The 16857-nt window shown below is 44.0% G+C and overlaps 1 protein-coding gene across 1 annotated transcript in view; it reads left to right on the top strand.

The window, feature by feature from the left end:
• LOC8037682 (arginase-1) overlaps positions 1–16857 on the top strand; it is a 71787-nt gene continuing 54930 nt past the window's right edge. The window contains exon 1 of the mRNA XM_029985305.2: positions 1–351. Coding sequence (XP_029841165.2) covers positions 1–351 — 351 coding nt within the window. The remainder of the gene's footprint in view (positions 352–16857) is intronic.

Below are 16857 nucleotides of genomic sequence, written 5' to 3'. Positions count from 1 at the left end.
ATGGGGCGTCGGATGGCGAAGTTGGAAGCCGACGTTGCGTTCTTCGGGATGTGTCTGCGGAAAAAGTATGTGGACCAGCTATTCTTCAAACAACTGGCCGCCTCCGGGATACCGTGGAAGGACAAGAAGAAGGTCATCAGACCCTACAGGTCTGGAACAGGTCAACGGGTTCAAGACATCCGCAGCGCCTGTGACAGACTCTGGAATCTTCTTCTCGGAAAGAACTTCAGGAGGCATGGAGACTACCATCTTTGGAGCGCCGTCATGAGGACACATTTCGACCGTGCGTGGTATGTCAAAAGGAGGCATGCTTTGGACAGTTTCAAGTTGTGGAACTCTCGGGGGGCAGAGGTAAATAAGTGTGTACAGGGGACAGGAAATTGTAAACAACAGCATTGTATAATTAACCCGGAAAATGTAGTGGTGTCAAAGAAATTGGAGGAGTTCTTGGGTAGAGGTCCGAAGTACTGTGTAAACGTTAAGCCGTCTAGACTGTTTTCTGACATACAGTAAATCGCCAGGGTTGTGGATAGTGAGGAGAAACTTGCGTTTGTCGAAGATGCTGTAGGGCGCATGAAAAAATTAATGGGAAACGCGTATCCCATCGATAGGAGGAATTTCAAGGATGTGAGAGCGGTGAAACAAGAGTTAGAAAGGAGTTCGTTAAAACTGTTGCAGACAGATAAAACAGGAAGGTTTGCAGTTTTGCCTGTACAGGCCTTTCAGAAGAAGTCGGAGGAAGCGTTGGGATCATTGTTTAATGAATGGAAGGGCAATATCGGGAAGCTGAGGAAAAGCATTTGCAAGGTTTTTCAGGAGGAAAGCATGGAAGAGGTAGCGAAAAGCGTTTTGAAACCGTTGCGTTCAACGCTCACCCTTAAGTTCTTTTTGAAGGATCATAAGATTGAAATGCCCCTACGTACCGTTGTTAACGAGAATGGGACATGGCAGAAGGTGGTCTCATGCTTCTTACAGCGGGGTTTGAAGTTAGCTAATTTGGAGAGGTCAATTGCCTTAAAGAACTCTAGTGAGTTGATTGAAGTAATGGAAAAGTTTCACGGAAGGAAGTGCGCGGTATTCTCCATAGACATCAAGGACCTATATTACTCTTTAGTAGTGCATGAAAATATCCGTCAAACCGGTTATCCGGTTAAACCGGAGAAGAGCGAATCCGGTTACCAAAGCCGGTTATTCGGTTAACCGGATTTTCGAATTCGAATATCCGGTTTGGCAAACCGGTTGTTCGGTTAATCGGTTATTCGGTTTTATTTCATGTATCCTGATGACCAGTACATGAAACAGCATTTCGTGCCCTGTATTTTTGGTAAATGAAAACTCAGCAGATTGATTTTTTTAATGCGATAACATTTTTCAGCTTCCCCCCCACCCCCCGATATCGTGAACCTTTCTGGCCGACCTTTCCGGCCTCCTAATTCGCAGTTTCCCCGTTAAATTTAGGGGGAAAATTGTAGTCCCATGCACAAATTCAGTTTCCCCGCTAGAATTAGCGGAAAATTTTAAGCCGCGTGATTTATATATTAATCTAGCTTCCCCACCAAATTTAGCGGCAAATTTTATTTCTCGTGACCTGACGTTGGAGGACCAACGAACCAATTCAATTTCCCTGCTAAATTTAGTGGAAAAATTGACGTTACATGACCTAAGTACTAATTCAGTTTCCCCGCTAAATTTAGCGGGAAATTTGATGCAACGGGACCTGACGCCACGGGACCTACACACCAATTCAGTTTCCCCGCTAAATCTAGCGGAAAAATTGACGTCACATGACCTAAGTACTAATTCAGTTTCCCCGCTAAATTTAGTGGGAAATTTGATGCAACGGGACCTGACGCCACGGGACCTACACACCAATTCAGTTTCCCCGCTAAATCTAGCGGAAAAATGGACGTCACATGACCTAAGTACTAATTTAGTTTCCCCACTAAATTTAGCGGGAAATTCGATGCAACGGGACCTGACGCCACGGGACCTACACACCAATTCAGTTTCCCCGCTAAATCTAGGGGAAAAATTGACGTTACATGACCTAAGTACTAATTCAGTTTCCCCGCTAAATTTAGCGGGAAATTTGATGCAACGGGACCTGACGCCACGGGACCTACACACCAATTCAGTTTCCCCACTAAATCTAGCGGAAAAATTGACGTTACATGACCTAAGTACTAATTCAGTTTCCCCGCTAAATTTAGCGGGAAATTTGATGCAACGGGACCTGACGCCACGGGACCTACACACCAATTCAGTTTCCCCGCTAAATCTAGCGGAAACATTGACGTCACATGACCTAAGTACTAATTCAGTTTCCCTGCTAAATTTAGCGGGAAATTTGATGCAACGAGACCTGACGCCACGGGACCTACACACCAATTCAGTTTCCCCCCTAAATCTAGCGGAAAAATTGACGTCACATGACCTAAGTACTAATTCAGTTTCCCCGCTAAATTTAGCGGGAAATTTGATGAAACGGGACCTGACGCCACGGGACCTACACACCAATTCAGTTTCCCCGCTAAATCTAGCGGAAAAATTGACGTCACATCACCTAAGTACTAATTCAGTTTCCCCGCTAAATTTAGCGGGAAATTTGATGCAACGGGACCTGACGGCACGGGACCTACACACCAAATCAGTTTCCCCGCTAAATCTAGGGGAAAAATTGACGTTACACGACCTAAGTACCAATTCAGTTCCCCGCTAAATTTAGCGGGAAATTTGATGCAACGGGACCTGACGCCACGGGACCTACACACCAATTCAGTTTCCCCGCAAATGTAGCGGAAAAATTGACGTCACATCACCTAAGTACTAATTTAGTTTCCCCGCTAAATTTAGCGGGAAATTTGATGCAACGGGACCTGACGCCACGAGACCTACACACCAATTCAGTTTCCCCGCTAAATCTAGGGGAAAAATTGACGTTACATGACCTAAGTACTAATTCAGTTTCCCCGCTAAATTTAGCGGGAAATTTGATGCAACGGGACCTGACGGCACGGGACCTACACACCAATTCAGTTTCCCCGCTAAACCTAGCGGAAAAATTGACGTTACATGACCTAAGTACTAATTCAATTTCCCCGCTAAATTTAGCGGGAAATTTGATGAAACGGGACCTGACGCCACGGGACCTACACACCAATTCAGTTTCCCCGCTAAATCTAGCGGAAAAATGGACGTCACATGACCTAAGTACTAATTCAGTTTACCCGCTAAATTTAGCGGGAAATTTGATGCTACGGGACCTGATGCCACGGGACCTACACACCAATTCAGTTTCCCCGCTAAATCTAGCGGAAAAATTGACGTTACATGACCTAAGTACTAATTCAGTTTCCCCGCTAAATTTAGCGGGAAATTTGATGCAACGGGACCTGACGCCACGGGACCTACACACCAATTCAGTTTCCCCGCTAAATCTAGCGGAAAAATTGACGTCACATGACCTAAGTACTAATTCAGTTTCCCTGCTAAATTTAGCGGGAAATTTGAGGCAACGGGACCTGACGCCACGGGACCTACACACCAATTCAGTTTCCCCGCTAAATCTAGCGGAAAAATTGACGTCACATGACCTAAGTACTAATTCAGTTTCCCCGCTAAATTTAGCGGGAAATTTGATGCAACGTGACCTGACGTCACGGGACCTAGACACCAATTCAGTTTCCCCGCTAAATCTAGCGGAAAAATTGACGTCACATGACCTAAGTACTAATTCAGTTTCCCCGCTAAATTTAGCGGGAAATTTGATGCAACGTGACCTGACGTCACGGGACCTAGACACCAATTCAGTTTCCCCGCTAAATCTAGCGGAAAAATTGACGTCACATGACCTAAGTACTAATTCAGTTTCCCCGCTAAATTTAGCGGGAAATTTGATGCAACGTGACCTGACGTCACGGGACCTAGACACCAATTCAGTTTCCCCGCTAAATCTAGCGGAAAAATTTACGTCACATGACCTAATTACTAATTCAGTTTCCCCGCTAAATTTAGCGGGAATTTCGGTGCAACGTGACCTGACGTCACGGGACCTACACACCAATTCAGTTTCCCCGCTAAATCTAGCGAAAGAATTGACGTTACATGACCTAAGTACTAATTCAGTTTCCCCGCTAAATTTAGCGGGAATTTCGGTGCAACGTGACCTGACGTCACGGGACCTACACACCAATTCAGTTTCCCCGCTAAATCTAGCGAAAGAATTGACGTTACATGACCTAAGTACTAATTCAGTTTCCCCGCTAAATTTAGCGGGAAATTTGATGAAACGGGACCTGACGCCACGGGACCTACACACCAATTCAGTTTCCCCGCTAAATCTAGCGGAAAAATTGACGTCACATGACCTAAGTACTAATTCAGTTTCCCCGCTAAATTTAGCGGGAAATTTGATGCTACGGGACCTGACGCCACGGGACCTACACACCAATTCAGTTTCCCCGCTAAATCTAGCGGAAAAATTGACGTTACATGACCTAAGTACTAATTCAGTTTCCCCGCTAAATTTAGCGAGAAATTTGATGCAACGGGACCTGACGTCACGGGACCTACACACCAATTCAGTTTCCCCGCTAAATCTAGCGGAAAAATTGACGTCACATGACCTAAGTACTAATTCAGCTTCCCCGCTAAATTTAGCGGGGAATTTGATGCAACGGGACCTGACGCCACGGGACCTACACACCAATTCAGTTTCCCCGCTAAATCTAGCGGAAAAATTGACGTCACATGACCTAAGTACTAATTCAGTTTCCCCGCTAAATTTAGCGGGAAATTTGATGCAAGGGCCCTGACGCCACGGGACCTACACACCAATTCAGTTTCCCCGCTAAATCTAGCGGAAAAATTGACGTCACATGACCTAAGTACTAATTCAGTTTCCCCGCTAAATTTAGCGGGAAATTTGATGCAACGTGACCTGACGTCACGGGACCTAGACACCAATTCAGTTTCCCCGCTAAATCTAGCGGAAAAATTTACGTCACATGACCTAAGTACTAATTCAGTTTCCCCGCTAAATTTAGCGGGAAATTTGATGCAACGTGACCTGACGTCACGGGACCTACACACCAATTCAGTTTCCCCGCTAAATCTAGCGGAAAAACTGACGTCACATGACCCAAGCACTAATTCAGTTTCCCCGCTAAATTTGGTGGGAAATTTGATGCAACATGACCTGACGTCACGGGACCTACATACCAATTCAGTTTCCCCGATTAATTTAGTAGAAAAATTGATATCACGTGATCCCACATCAACCTCTATGGTTCAAGTCCCTGAAGGTTGTCCTAGAAATCGCCCCTAAGTTCGTCCGTTCATTGAAAAAACTTAGAGGTTGCATAACTCTTTTGGGGATTACAAAATGGCCTTTCAGAGATTAGTTGCGAAGGCGTGGCTATTATACAGGTAGCGGGCCGTAGAGCTAACCGCCAGTTTTGTTCCATGACGTTCAAAATTGCACAAGAAAAAACAAGTAAGAGCTATATTTTGTTTGCATAATATTCCGGTTTACCCTGTGCCGTTCAATAAAAAAAAAAAAAAAAAAAACGTGCTAACGGTGTCTCAGCCGCGTTTTCTGCACCAGTTCTGAAAAAAATCATGCCTACCTGAAACATAAATATCTCTAATACACCATTCAGGTTCCTGGAGAGAACGGTGATATTCCGATGGAAATTTATTGACACAACTTTTTGGTCAGCTCAAATAGAAAACAAAACATCCATTTTTTTATACATTCACCCAGTACGTCATTTCAGTGTTTTCTCAATTTTTAATATCAACCCAATATCGTACACACACACAAAATCAGATATCCAACCTCTTAAGATGAACATAAATATACTACGAATAAAGCTTGTGTAATTACCTTGTTAATTAGGATATGTACAAAAAAAAACAAGCTTGATGTACAAGTACCAGTTTAAGTTGAATCACTGTTGAAAGATGCGCGAGTTAATTATGATTTATAAATGAAAAAAAAACACCGCTAAAACACGACAAAGGACAGAGAAGAGAACACATACTGTGTCACCATTTTCTGTCCTTTGTGGGTTCCTAGGTTTTTTTTTTTCGTAATGCTGAATATTAGTATCCCCTTGATAAAAAAAAACAAAAACGTACATGGGGTACTTTCTCTCATAGAGCGGCTGGAAGTCGCCTGCATCTTTATAGCTAGACTGAATGCGGAATGAGCTGTGCCGATTTGTCGTAAGCAAAAGTTTATAACGCCATCTTTATCTTACTCGTTTAACAAATTATTTCGTTCATGAAATGTCTTGTGCATTTTACAAAATTATAAAAAAGGACGCAAATCTTCTTGCGTGAATATTACGACAAAAATGATTAAAAACGTATTCAAACTGTCATAGCGGTTCTTCATCAATGTTGTAGATTTTTAAGAGCCATACGTCATTTTAGCTGTCAAAGTACGACCTATTTTGATACAGAAACACCAGCGAACTGACGTTTTCTGGCAGAAGGAAGCTTCTCTTAGCCGTAACTATATTTCCGGCTGTAGAAAATACGCGCTCGGAGCTCGCGGACGAGGCAGGGATGCACATGTACTTCATCGCAAGTTGCGCGACTGCTGGGAACTTGGACTCGTGGTCTCTCCACCATTTGAGAGCGTCCAAGTTGTGCCCCAGCTGTGGCTCGGACAGGTAAGCTTCGAACTGGGCCGAAAGGTCGCTGGAAGACGGCCATGGGTGTTAAAGAGTCTGTCGAGCGCAGTTGCTTGCGGTTGACTCGTGCTCGCCCCGTCTTCGCCGACCGAAGGTGTCGTGTCTCTCAACAAGTTCATAATGTTAGTACGAATTTCTTGCCTGGCACTGGGCTCCTCACACTGCAGGTCTTTATACCTGGGATCTAAAAACGAAGCCCTCTGACGTGCGCACACTGCGCTTTCCCGTGGGTCCCACTCCATGGAAAATCGGCGAACGATCTCTAACCGAACAACTTCCTTGAACCTTCCTACCAGGGGGTCATCTGTAAATTGGGGCTCGAGTTTCACCATGAGCGCCCTCATCACATGGCGAACCATGGACACTGGGGATGCGGTGTCGCTGCACAGTACTGTAGTAGCTAAGTAAAGTGGCTCGAGAACGTCACACAGCTCGCGGATGGTGTCCCACTCCTGCTCACATATTTCAAGATTCTGTGCTACTTTCACTGTTACGACTGTGCGATCAACAAGCACGCTCTCAATTGCTGGTCTATTTTTGATCAGTTTTGTGAGCATTTGGTACGTCGAGTTCCATCTCGTAGGGCAGCTTTGTGTTAAGCGCTCTGGGAGTAATCCAAGCTGCTCCTGCCTTCTACTGAGCCCGTCACTGGCTATTGTTGAGTGCTTGAAGTGAGCCACCAATTTCCCAGCCTTTCTGCAGAGGGATTCAATTTCGTGGATATTCATGCCCTTGTTCACGCTTAGATGAAGACTGTGTGCTGAACAAGTCAAATCCCTCGACTCTAAAAGGCTCGGAAGGCCTTCTACCGCGTTCGTTCCATTGACTGCGTTATCTGTGACTACAGCTGTAACCTTGCAGTCCAGGTTCCAATGCGAGATTACTTGTTGCATGCGCATCATAAGGTTTTCTGCTGTGTGTCGCTGATCCATCTCCTCTGTTGCCAATGCAAAGGATTGCGGTTTCCAGTTATAGTTGAAGGTGTGCGCAGTCACTGTAATGTAGGAGTCCTGCGCCCTAGACGTCCAACAGTCAGAGGTGAGTGCTACGGCAGATGCAGAGTTGAGTTGAAACGTCACCTTCTCTTTTAGTTGCTCATGCAGCAGGCTCATACGGCTTTTTAACGCAGCTGTCGAAGGTGCTTTATAACTTGGCTCGACCACCTCCATAAAGTTCCTGAATCCGGAACTTGTTGTGAATGACAGGGGCAACAGGTTGACAGCTATCATTTTTGCTAGCGCCTGGTCAATCTTCTCCTGCCTCTCTGTGCATCTTGTTCGCTTTCTTCTTGGTTTATGCATGATTGATGACTGAGACGTTGCAGGTCTGGTGTCCTCGGTGCTGCCAGGAGGGTCATCAGTAGTAGACTCGTCGGTGTCTCTCTCATCCAGGGTAGGCTGGCTATAAGAAACAAAGTCGGCATGTCAAGTCTTGCCTGTGTACACAGTTTTGCAAGATCTTTATTTACACAGTGGCATTTTATACTTAATAGAGACAGGTAGGTATTTTAAGCCCATTCACTTGAACCTGAATCAGGAATTGACAATTACCTTCTTCTTGGCAATTATGAAGTGAGATCGCATGTCTACTGCCATGTACAGCACTTTTCGAGCAGTTCATTTTTTTAATGCTCAATAACCGAAAATTACTTCGCTTATGGTAATAATAAAAGCAAATTAAAAAAAAGAATATTCGGCTCAAAATTACAGTACTCGCATGAACACGTCACGTTTAACTTTTTTAAAGTTGTCACCGAGTTGCTTTGGAGTGAACCAAGCGCCGATAGAACCACAGAACCGAAGCTTGACTAAAAAGTCAAGCTTCGAGATGCTCGTAGCTGTCATAAACGCCTCATCGAGAAGTAATTTTGTTTTATGCAAATCTTGTTTTATGACTATCTTGTTTGAATGTTTGTCTCATTTGATAAACTACCAAAAATCTACAAGAAGTGGTGCACACCTATTAATAGTAAACTTAATGCTATCAAAAGTAAGGCCCATATTTAACTACCGATGACGAACAAAACATAGTTAATCAAGAGCCTACTTCAGAAATAACTCAGCTTGCGTGTAATAAAAGTTAGTTACACGGCGAAAGTAAAGCAGAGTAGCAAAGAAGGTACGGTTAGAGTTAGTAATCACGTGCGCGACGAAGCTCCGGCCTACCAGCTGCTTTTCGGCCTCCAGAGGACATTTACTACGCGGTGGGTTCATCGTTGTACAGCGCGTCTGGCCGTTAATTGTTAGCCAACGCAAGCAGCGTACTCTCTGCGGCATTTCTTCTTCCTTTTCTTGAAGACTAGGTCTTCGTCCGTTAAGAGCCGGCGATCTCGGAAAGCCAGAAATAATGAAGGCAACCATTGTTAAGACTAGCAGATGAAGCTGGCATTCGGCGCCCAAACGCCTGACCCTGACACCACTCTGCACGAGAAGCGGACGATACTAGATAGAAAGCCCGCCATCCTTCGTGTCCACACTCATTACTTTTTAATGAGAGCTCACCTCTCTGACATCACCGCATCCTGCGTTCATGAAGTAGACAGACTTTCTCCCCTCCTCTTTTTATTAGCCCGCCGCGTAGTTTCATTTATGAAGTATTGCAGCTACTGAGTCTGATCGAGAAATCGATACATTGTTTTTTGACCCGCAATAATAAGCTGTGTCTCGCATAAAGATCGAACTTGCTCCTAATGTGATTCCAGCGCTGGTTAGAAATATTGAAAGTTTGAGGTCATGGCGTTGTCTGAAGCATAAATTACGTTAAACATTTCTTTATGGGCAGTCGCCCACCTATTATTATTCTTCAAACAAAGAAAGGACATCATGGTCTTCACCAACACTTTAAAAAAAAAAAATGTTAGCAAGAAAGTAAATACTGTTTTCTTTCTTTCTCAGACCTTCTCTCACTGAAATAAATGCTGCCAGCGCCAAGAATGCCATTTTATGGTTTAAGCAATACTGGGTGTAGCTGGGCTCGGCCATAAATAAAATTTGATGATCAGTATCATCCTTTCATCTAGATAATGTAATGAGCTGAAATTTTCAAACTTTTGCATTTTATCACCACCAGTTGGTCACTCTCGCGGACCTTCGGCTTTATGTGGTGCGTAGGTTAATACTGCGCGCCCGAAACCGGTTAGTCATTTATTAGCAGTTTCTTTTTAACGCTACTGATTCGACGTGTCGCATTTCATGAGAACCTCAAAGATGCACCTCGAAACAATATACAATTGTGTTCACAAGTAATGTTTTGTTACTTACCATTGACGTTTTGTTGTTGTTTTTTGAAGTCCATGCTCCTTTGACAGGTGCGTTGCGACGGACGACGTAGACATGTTAGTTTGAAAAATCTCGTCACAAATATTGCACTGCACCGTTGTGCCGTCCAAAGATCTTGTCGCGTGTTGCCATATCCAGCTTCGCAATTTGCCCATCACTACCAGGGACCGAGCTTGGTTTTTGGTCTGAGCGAAAATTCAAACTCGCGATGTCTCAAAACGAGCTGGAATGCCAATGGCAGGTGATGTCTGTCTGACAACGCCACCGAAGAACCGGCGTTCGTCTGCTAACAGGACTGAAAACCGGGGGTTGTTCTGGTAATACGAGCAAACAAATTGGGCTTTGTCTGCCAAAGCGGGCAAAAAAACGGAGGTTTGTCTGATAACGCGAATAAAATGCGGGGGTTTGTCTGCTAACGCGAGCGAAAAATGGGAGTTCGTCTGCTAACAATAGCGAATAACGTGCATTTGTCTGCTCGAGCGAAGAGCAACACTTCGTCTGGTCATGCGGAGGAAAAAAAAAAAAAAAAAAACCCGGAGTTTTTGTTTTGTTAAAGCGACAAAAAAAAAAAAATAACTGGGGTTCGTCTGCTAACGCAAAGAAAAAAAAATGCAGGTTTGTTTGCCAACGCGAGCAAAGAAACGGAAGTTCGTCTGCTAACGCGGCAGACCGGACGCTCGTCAACTAACACTGCTAAGAACTGGCGGGGATTTGTCTGCATCAATGCATATTTCGCAAACGAAAACAAAATAAAAATAAGTGAGAAGCTCTTACACGTAATGGGCTAAGTGAATTGGAGAAAAATAGTCTTTTATAAATTTAATTTTGCAGGTGATCCGATCGAACAAAAGCACGACCTCTGAACATAGGCGATTTTGCTGGCAAGCGGTCGACAATCAATACTCCCCTTGGAAATGTATAGTCATTTTGCGGCCGTAAATAATCTAGTCGCCACCGTAGAAAAAAACGAATTGAAACAAGCACGTCTGCTGCCATGTCAAGTGTACGGTTTACTACGGTTAAAAAAATGCCATTTCGTCGAAGCACGTTTTAGAGAACGGGCACGTTTTAACGAAGCACAGTTTAGAGAAAGCAGAGCCTCAGTTTAGACAAATGCCGTTTATCGAAAAGGGGACGCTATTTAAAAAAGGGTTTTCTACTTCGCGCGTGTATCACTGGTGCGCGTGTTAACCCAAGCCCCCCGCTGCGCTACCGCCGCTTGGCGGCGGCAGTCTGCGGCGGCTCATTACAAAAATGTTAACTCAGCTGACTTATCTGCTCACGCCACTTCGCGACGGCCGAATCCGCTAAAAGGGGGCTCATCGACATTTTCTCTAAACTGGGTTTCTCTATAAACAAATTTGATAAACTGGGGTCGGTAAAAGGGCATTCACTAAAACGAGCTTCTCTAAGCCGAACAATCAATCGCGAACAATCAATCGCCGGATTTTCTTTTTTTCTTCTTTTTATTAAGGCTTTTATTAAATTCACTTGTGTGGTGAAAAGAAATGACTTCGCGATTTAATCAAAACCGAAATATTTAGTGTCATCCAAAATCGTTTTAAGGATACAAAAACCACCGATGTCGCGTTTGTATTATCAGTGTCGTGCAGGTACCACAAACCACATGTCGGTGAGTATTTCAGAAGGAACTTCTTCACGAAAAAATTCTTATACGTAAATTCCCCACGGAATAATAAAATATGGTAGATGTGCCGAAAACTTTCGTTCATCACAACGCTGTAACGTTTAGTCCAATGGCCAGCCGAATAATAAGCAGCACGCCAGTTGTACTGCTTATGCGAAGATATGTCGATGACGATCGATTCTTATTGCGCCGATCCTGAGTCCTACGTTGATCTGATATTGAAAGGATGTTGCCTTGATTTAGTGTCGATACGTTGTTGATGAATAAATGATTTTAATGTCGTGATCTGTTTTCCCGCCAAATTTAGCGGGGAAACTGAATTGGCGCATAGCTCACGTGACGTCGATCTTTCCGCCAAATTTAGTGTGGATACTGATTTAGCCAAATTTAGCGGGGACCTAAATATCCTGTAAGTCCCATGGCGTCAGGTCACATGACATTAATATGTTCGCCAAATTTAGCGGGGAAACTGAATTCATGCATAGGTCACGCGATGACAATTTTTCCGATAAATTTAGCTGGGAACCTAAATTTCTCTGCAGGTCACGTGATTTCATGTCATGTGACATTAATTTTTTCACCAAATTTAGCGGGGAAACAGAATTAGTGCAAAAATCACGGGACGTCAATTTTTCCGCCAAATTTAGCGGGGGACTTGAATATTCTGTAAGTCCCATGACGTCAGGTCACGTGACGTTAATTTTTCCGCCATATTTAGCGGGAAAACAGAATTAGCGCAAAGGTCACGGGACGTCAATTTTTCCGCCAAATTTAGCGGGGGACTTGAATATTCTGTAAATCCCGTGATGTCAGGTCACGTGACGTTAATTTTTCCGCCATATTTAGCGGGGAAACGGAATTAGTGCAAAGCTCACGGGACGTCAATTTTTCCGCCAAATTTAGCGGGGGACTTGAATATTCTGTAAGTCCCATGACATCAGGTCACGTGACGTTAATTTTTCCGCCATATTTAGCGAGAAAACAGAATTGACTCCGTAAGTGATGACGTCACAACCTGGCGTCTGGGTCCAAACAAACCGTTGCTAGGGGCGTTGCTATGGACTAATGCATGGAGACTCCACACGAGGCTAGATTTTCGCTTATAAGTAACTAAATCATTTTTTGTAAGCAACCTAACTTCTTGATATCTAATTATGAAGATGTTCTTGTCACCTCAGCGTCGTATTGCAACGATGAAAGCCATTTCTGAAGTATTCTACTCCGCTTTGCTCTGGTAGCAGACGACACGATAGATTTGCTGGCCTTTGTTGCAGCGGGCGTCTTCATTGAATTGCGTCGGTAAACGAGCAACACATGCAAGTGCATTGCCATGGCCGCAGAGGCCTCCGCAATGTGCGTTTTTTTCTGTGAAGAAGCCAGCTTTGTTCAGAGGGGCGAAAATTCCGTAAAATCAAGCCGCGTCATGCAGATCAGTTACGACGACGACCTGAAGTGCATTACCGGCGTAGTGCAGGCCAGCATGAGAAACAAATCGTACGCCGTCGAGGTAAGTCGTTTGTTATTATTATTATTGAGGTTGTCAGGTTATTAAAATATTGCATGTCTATCGCAAATTCGCAATTTCGCAATTTTTTTTTGCTCTTTTTGTGAAGATTTTCGTCGAACCCGCAATGAGAATACAATCTGTAATAAACTCACCTTATGTTTTTATCCAGTTCTTTCCCGTTTTGGGGTTTTGCGGAAATCTGAAGAAACTGCAAGAATCTTTCTCCACGCGATGTTTACAACCAGGTACGAAGCACTCTCCCATAGCGCGAGTCCGCAAACAAAATATCGGATCTCTACCGATCACCTGAAATGCTCTTCCCACGGGTGCATTGCGGTCTTTTAGCAGACAATCATCTCGATCGACGCCCGGACTTTAGATGAACCATATTTTGCATCGCACCACACTATGAATTCTTTTAAGTTACTGAAAATGATTATATTTCAAACAGATGCAATATCAGAATATCGTTTTTATTCACCCGATTCAGACGCCGGCGCCGGCTTGGTCGGCGGCCGTGTGGCAGACGGCATTCTTCTTGCATTCGTCGTCTGCTGCAGGCATCTTGAGGACCGGAAGTTGCAGTCGTAAATATTTAAGAAACAAGCGATTACCGGCACACTTCTGTCGAAACATATATGACATTCAAGCTTTCTATATCTGTAATTTTTATAAGTTTAAATCCTACTCCCGATTTTTGAACGGTCGGGTTTTCGTAGCGAAACCTAGCCACATGTATTTGTCCATAACAACGACCCTAGCAACGGTTTGTTTGGACCCATGACGTCACACTTACGGAGTCAATTAGCGCAAAGGTCACGGGACGTCAATTTTTCCGCCAAATTTAGCGGGGGACTTGAATATTCTGTAAATCCCGTGATGTCAGGTCACGTGACGTTAATTTTGCCGCCATATTTAGCGGGGAAACAGAATTAGTGCAAAGGTCACGGGACGTCAATTTTTCCGCCAAATTTAGCGGGGGACTTGAATATTCTGTAAGTACCGTGACGCCAGGTCACGTGACATCAATTTTTCCACCAAATTTAGCGGGGAAACAGAATTAGTGCAAAGGTCACGGGACGTCAATTTTTCCGCCAAATTTAGCGGGGGACCTGAATATTCTTTAAGTCTCGTGACGTCAGGTCACGTGACGTTAATTTTTCCGCCATATTTAGCGGGGAAACAGAATTAGTGCAAAGGTAACGGGACGTCAATTTTTTCCGCCAAATTTAGCGGGGGACTTGAACAGTCTGTAAGTCCTTTGACGGAAGGTCACGTGACATCAATTTTTCCACCAAATTTAGCGGGGAAACAGAATTAGTGCAAAGGTCACGGGACATCAATTTTTCCGCCAAATTTAGCGGGGGACTTGAATATTCTCTAAGTCCCATGACGTCAGGTCACGTGACGTTAATTTTTCCGCCATATTTAGCGGGGAAACAGAATTAGTGCAAAGGTAACGGGACATCAATTTTTCCGCCAAATTTAGCGGGGGACTTGAATATTCTGTAAGTCCCATGACGTCAGGTCACGTGACGTTAATTTTTCCGCCATATTTAGCGGGGAAACAGAATTAGTGCAAAGGTAACGGGACGTCAATTTTTTCCGCCAAATTTAGCGGGGGACTTGAACAGTCTGTAAGTCCTGTGACGGAAGGTCACGTGACATCAATTTTTCCACCAAATTTAGCGGGGAAACAGAATTAGTGCAAAGGTCACGGGACATCAATTTTTCCGACAAATTTAGCGGGGGACTTGAACAGTCTGTAAGTCCCGTGACGGAAGGTCACGTCACATCAATTTTTCTACCAAATTTAGCGGGGAAACAGAATTAGTGCAAAGGTCACGGGACGTCAATTTTTCCGCCAAGTTTAGCGGGGGGCTTGAATATTCTGTAAGTCCCGGGACGTCAGGTCACGTGACATCAATTTTTCCACCAAATTTAGCGGGAAAACAGAATTAGTGCAAAGGTCACGGGACGTCAATTTTTCCGCCAAATTTAGCGGGGGACTTGAATATTCTGTAAGTACCGTGACGCCAGGTCACGTGACATCAATTTTTCCACCAAACTTAGCGGGGAACAGAATTAGTGCAAAGGTCACGGGACCTCAATTTTTCCGCCAAATTTAGCGGGGGACTTGAATATTCTGTAAGTACCCTGACGCCAGGTCACGTGACATCAATTTTTCCACGAAATTTAGCGGGGAAACAGAATTAGTGCAAAGGACACGGGACGTCAATTTTTCCGCCAAATTTAGCGGGGGACCTGAATATTCTGTAAGTCCCGTGACGGAAGGTCACGTCACATCAATTTTTCCACCAAATTTAGCGGGAAAACAGAATTAGTGCAAAGGTCACGGGTCGTCAATTTTTTCGCCAAATTTAGCGGGGGACTTGAATATTCTGTAAGTACCCTGACGCCAGGTCACGTGACATCAATTTTTCCACCAAATTTAGCGGGGAAACAGAATTAGTGCAAAGGACACGGGACGTCAATTTTTCCGCCAAATTTAGCGGGGGACCTGAATATTCTGTAAGTCCCGTGACGTCAGGTCACGTGACGTTAATTTTTCCGCCATATTTAGCGGGGAAACTGAATTTGGGCATATGTAACGTGATGTCTATTTTCCGATAAATTTAACGAGGAACCTGAAATAATGCATAGGTCACTTGACGTAAAGCTTTCCGCTAAATTTAGTGGGGAACCTGAATTCTTAGGTCCCGTGATGTCAGGTCACATATACATTAAGTTTTCCGTCAAACTTAGCGGGGAAGCTTTATTTTTGTTTATGCTCACGCCATTGAGAAACCGGGGGACAGACCACTCCGGTGTAAAAGTTTTTCTTTTTTCTTTTTTTTTCACCGGGGACCAAGATTAAGCTTTTGAGTACTGACCTGAGAACAACCAGCCTGTCCGAAATGCAACACTTATTTTCTCCTTTTAGTCCCGTTGATTTTCACAATAGGTATCCTACTGTGAAGACAGGGAAACCCTCAAAGCGTAAAGCTAATTTGATAAATAATTGTAATGACTGAATAATCTTGATTCCACTACTGAATATTGAATAATTGAATGTTCTGAGATTTACAGAACCGAATAACTGAGAAGTTTATTCGGTTATTCGAATATCCGGTTATCCGGTTTTCAACTTCGAATAATTCGTTAATTCGAATCACCGGATAACCGGTTATCTTCAAAACCGGTTTCACCTGCTGGCACTACTCTTTAGAGAAAAGCAGACTAATGAATAGAGTGAGGATCGCCTTGGAAGGAAACCTTATTAAGTTTCAATCAGGAACAGGAATAGCGGTGGATAGTTTTCTTTCGGAGCTAGACCTTTATTTACAGTCAACGGTATTGGAATACGAAGGTCGCAATTTTGTGCAAAAAGAGGGAGTCTGTGTAGGTTCGTCTGTAGCGCCTTTGTTAGCGGAAATTTACTTAAACACGGTGGACCAGCAAGTGTATGACAAGGTAGAGGAGTTGTCTCCAAAGTGTTTTGTGAAAAGATTTGTGGATGCTATCTTAGTTTGTTCTGTTCAGGAAGGATTGGACCAAGTTTTAGAACAAGTAGTAAGGTCAGCGGCGCCAGAGTTGAGATTCACGTTAGAGAGGCCAAGGGGCGAGGTCCTGCAATTTCTCGACCTGCGTTTACATTTGGAACGAGGTCTTTGTTGGGAGTATGGGAAGGAAAACCCAAAACCGGTTCTGTCAAAGAGTAGC

The sequence above is a fragment of the Ixodes scapularis genome, unplaced genomic scaffold (genome assembly GCF_016920785.2).
Source record: "Ixodes scapularis isolate PalLabHiFi unplaced genomic scaffold, ASM1692078v2 PGA_scaffold7__128_contigs__length_106722199, whole genome shotgun sequence".
Taxonomy (NCBI): Eukaryota; Metazoa; Arthropoda; class Arachnida; order Ixodida; family Ixodidae; genus Ixodes; species Ixodes scapularis.
This window is presented reverse-complemented; position numbering and strand designations above follow the sequence as displayed.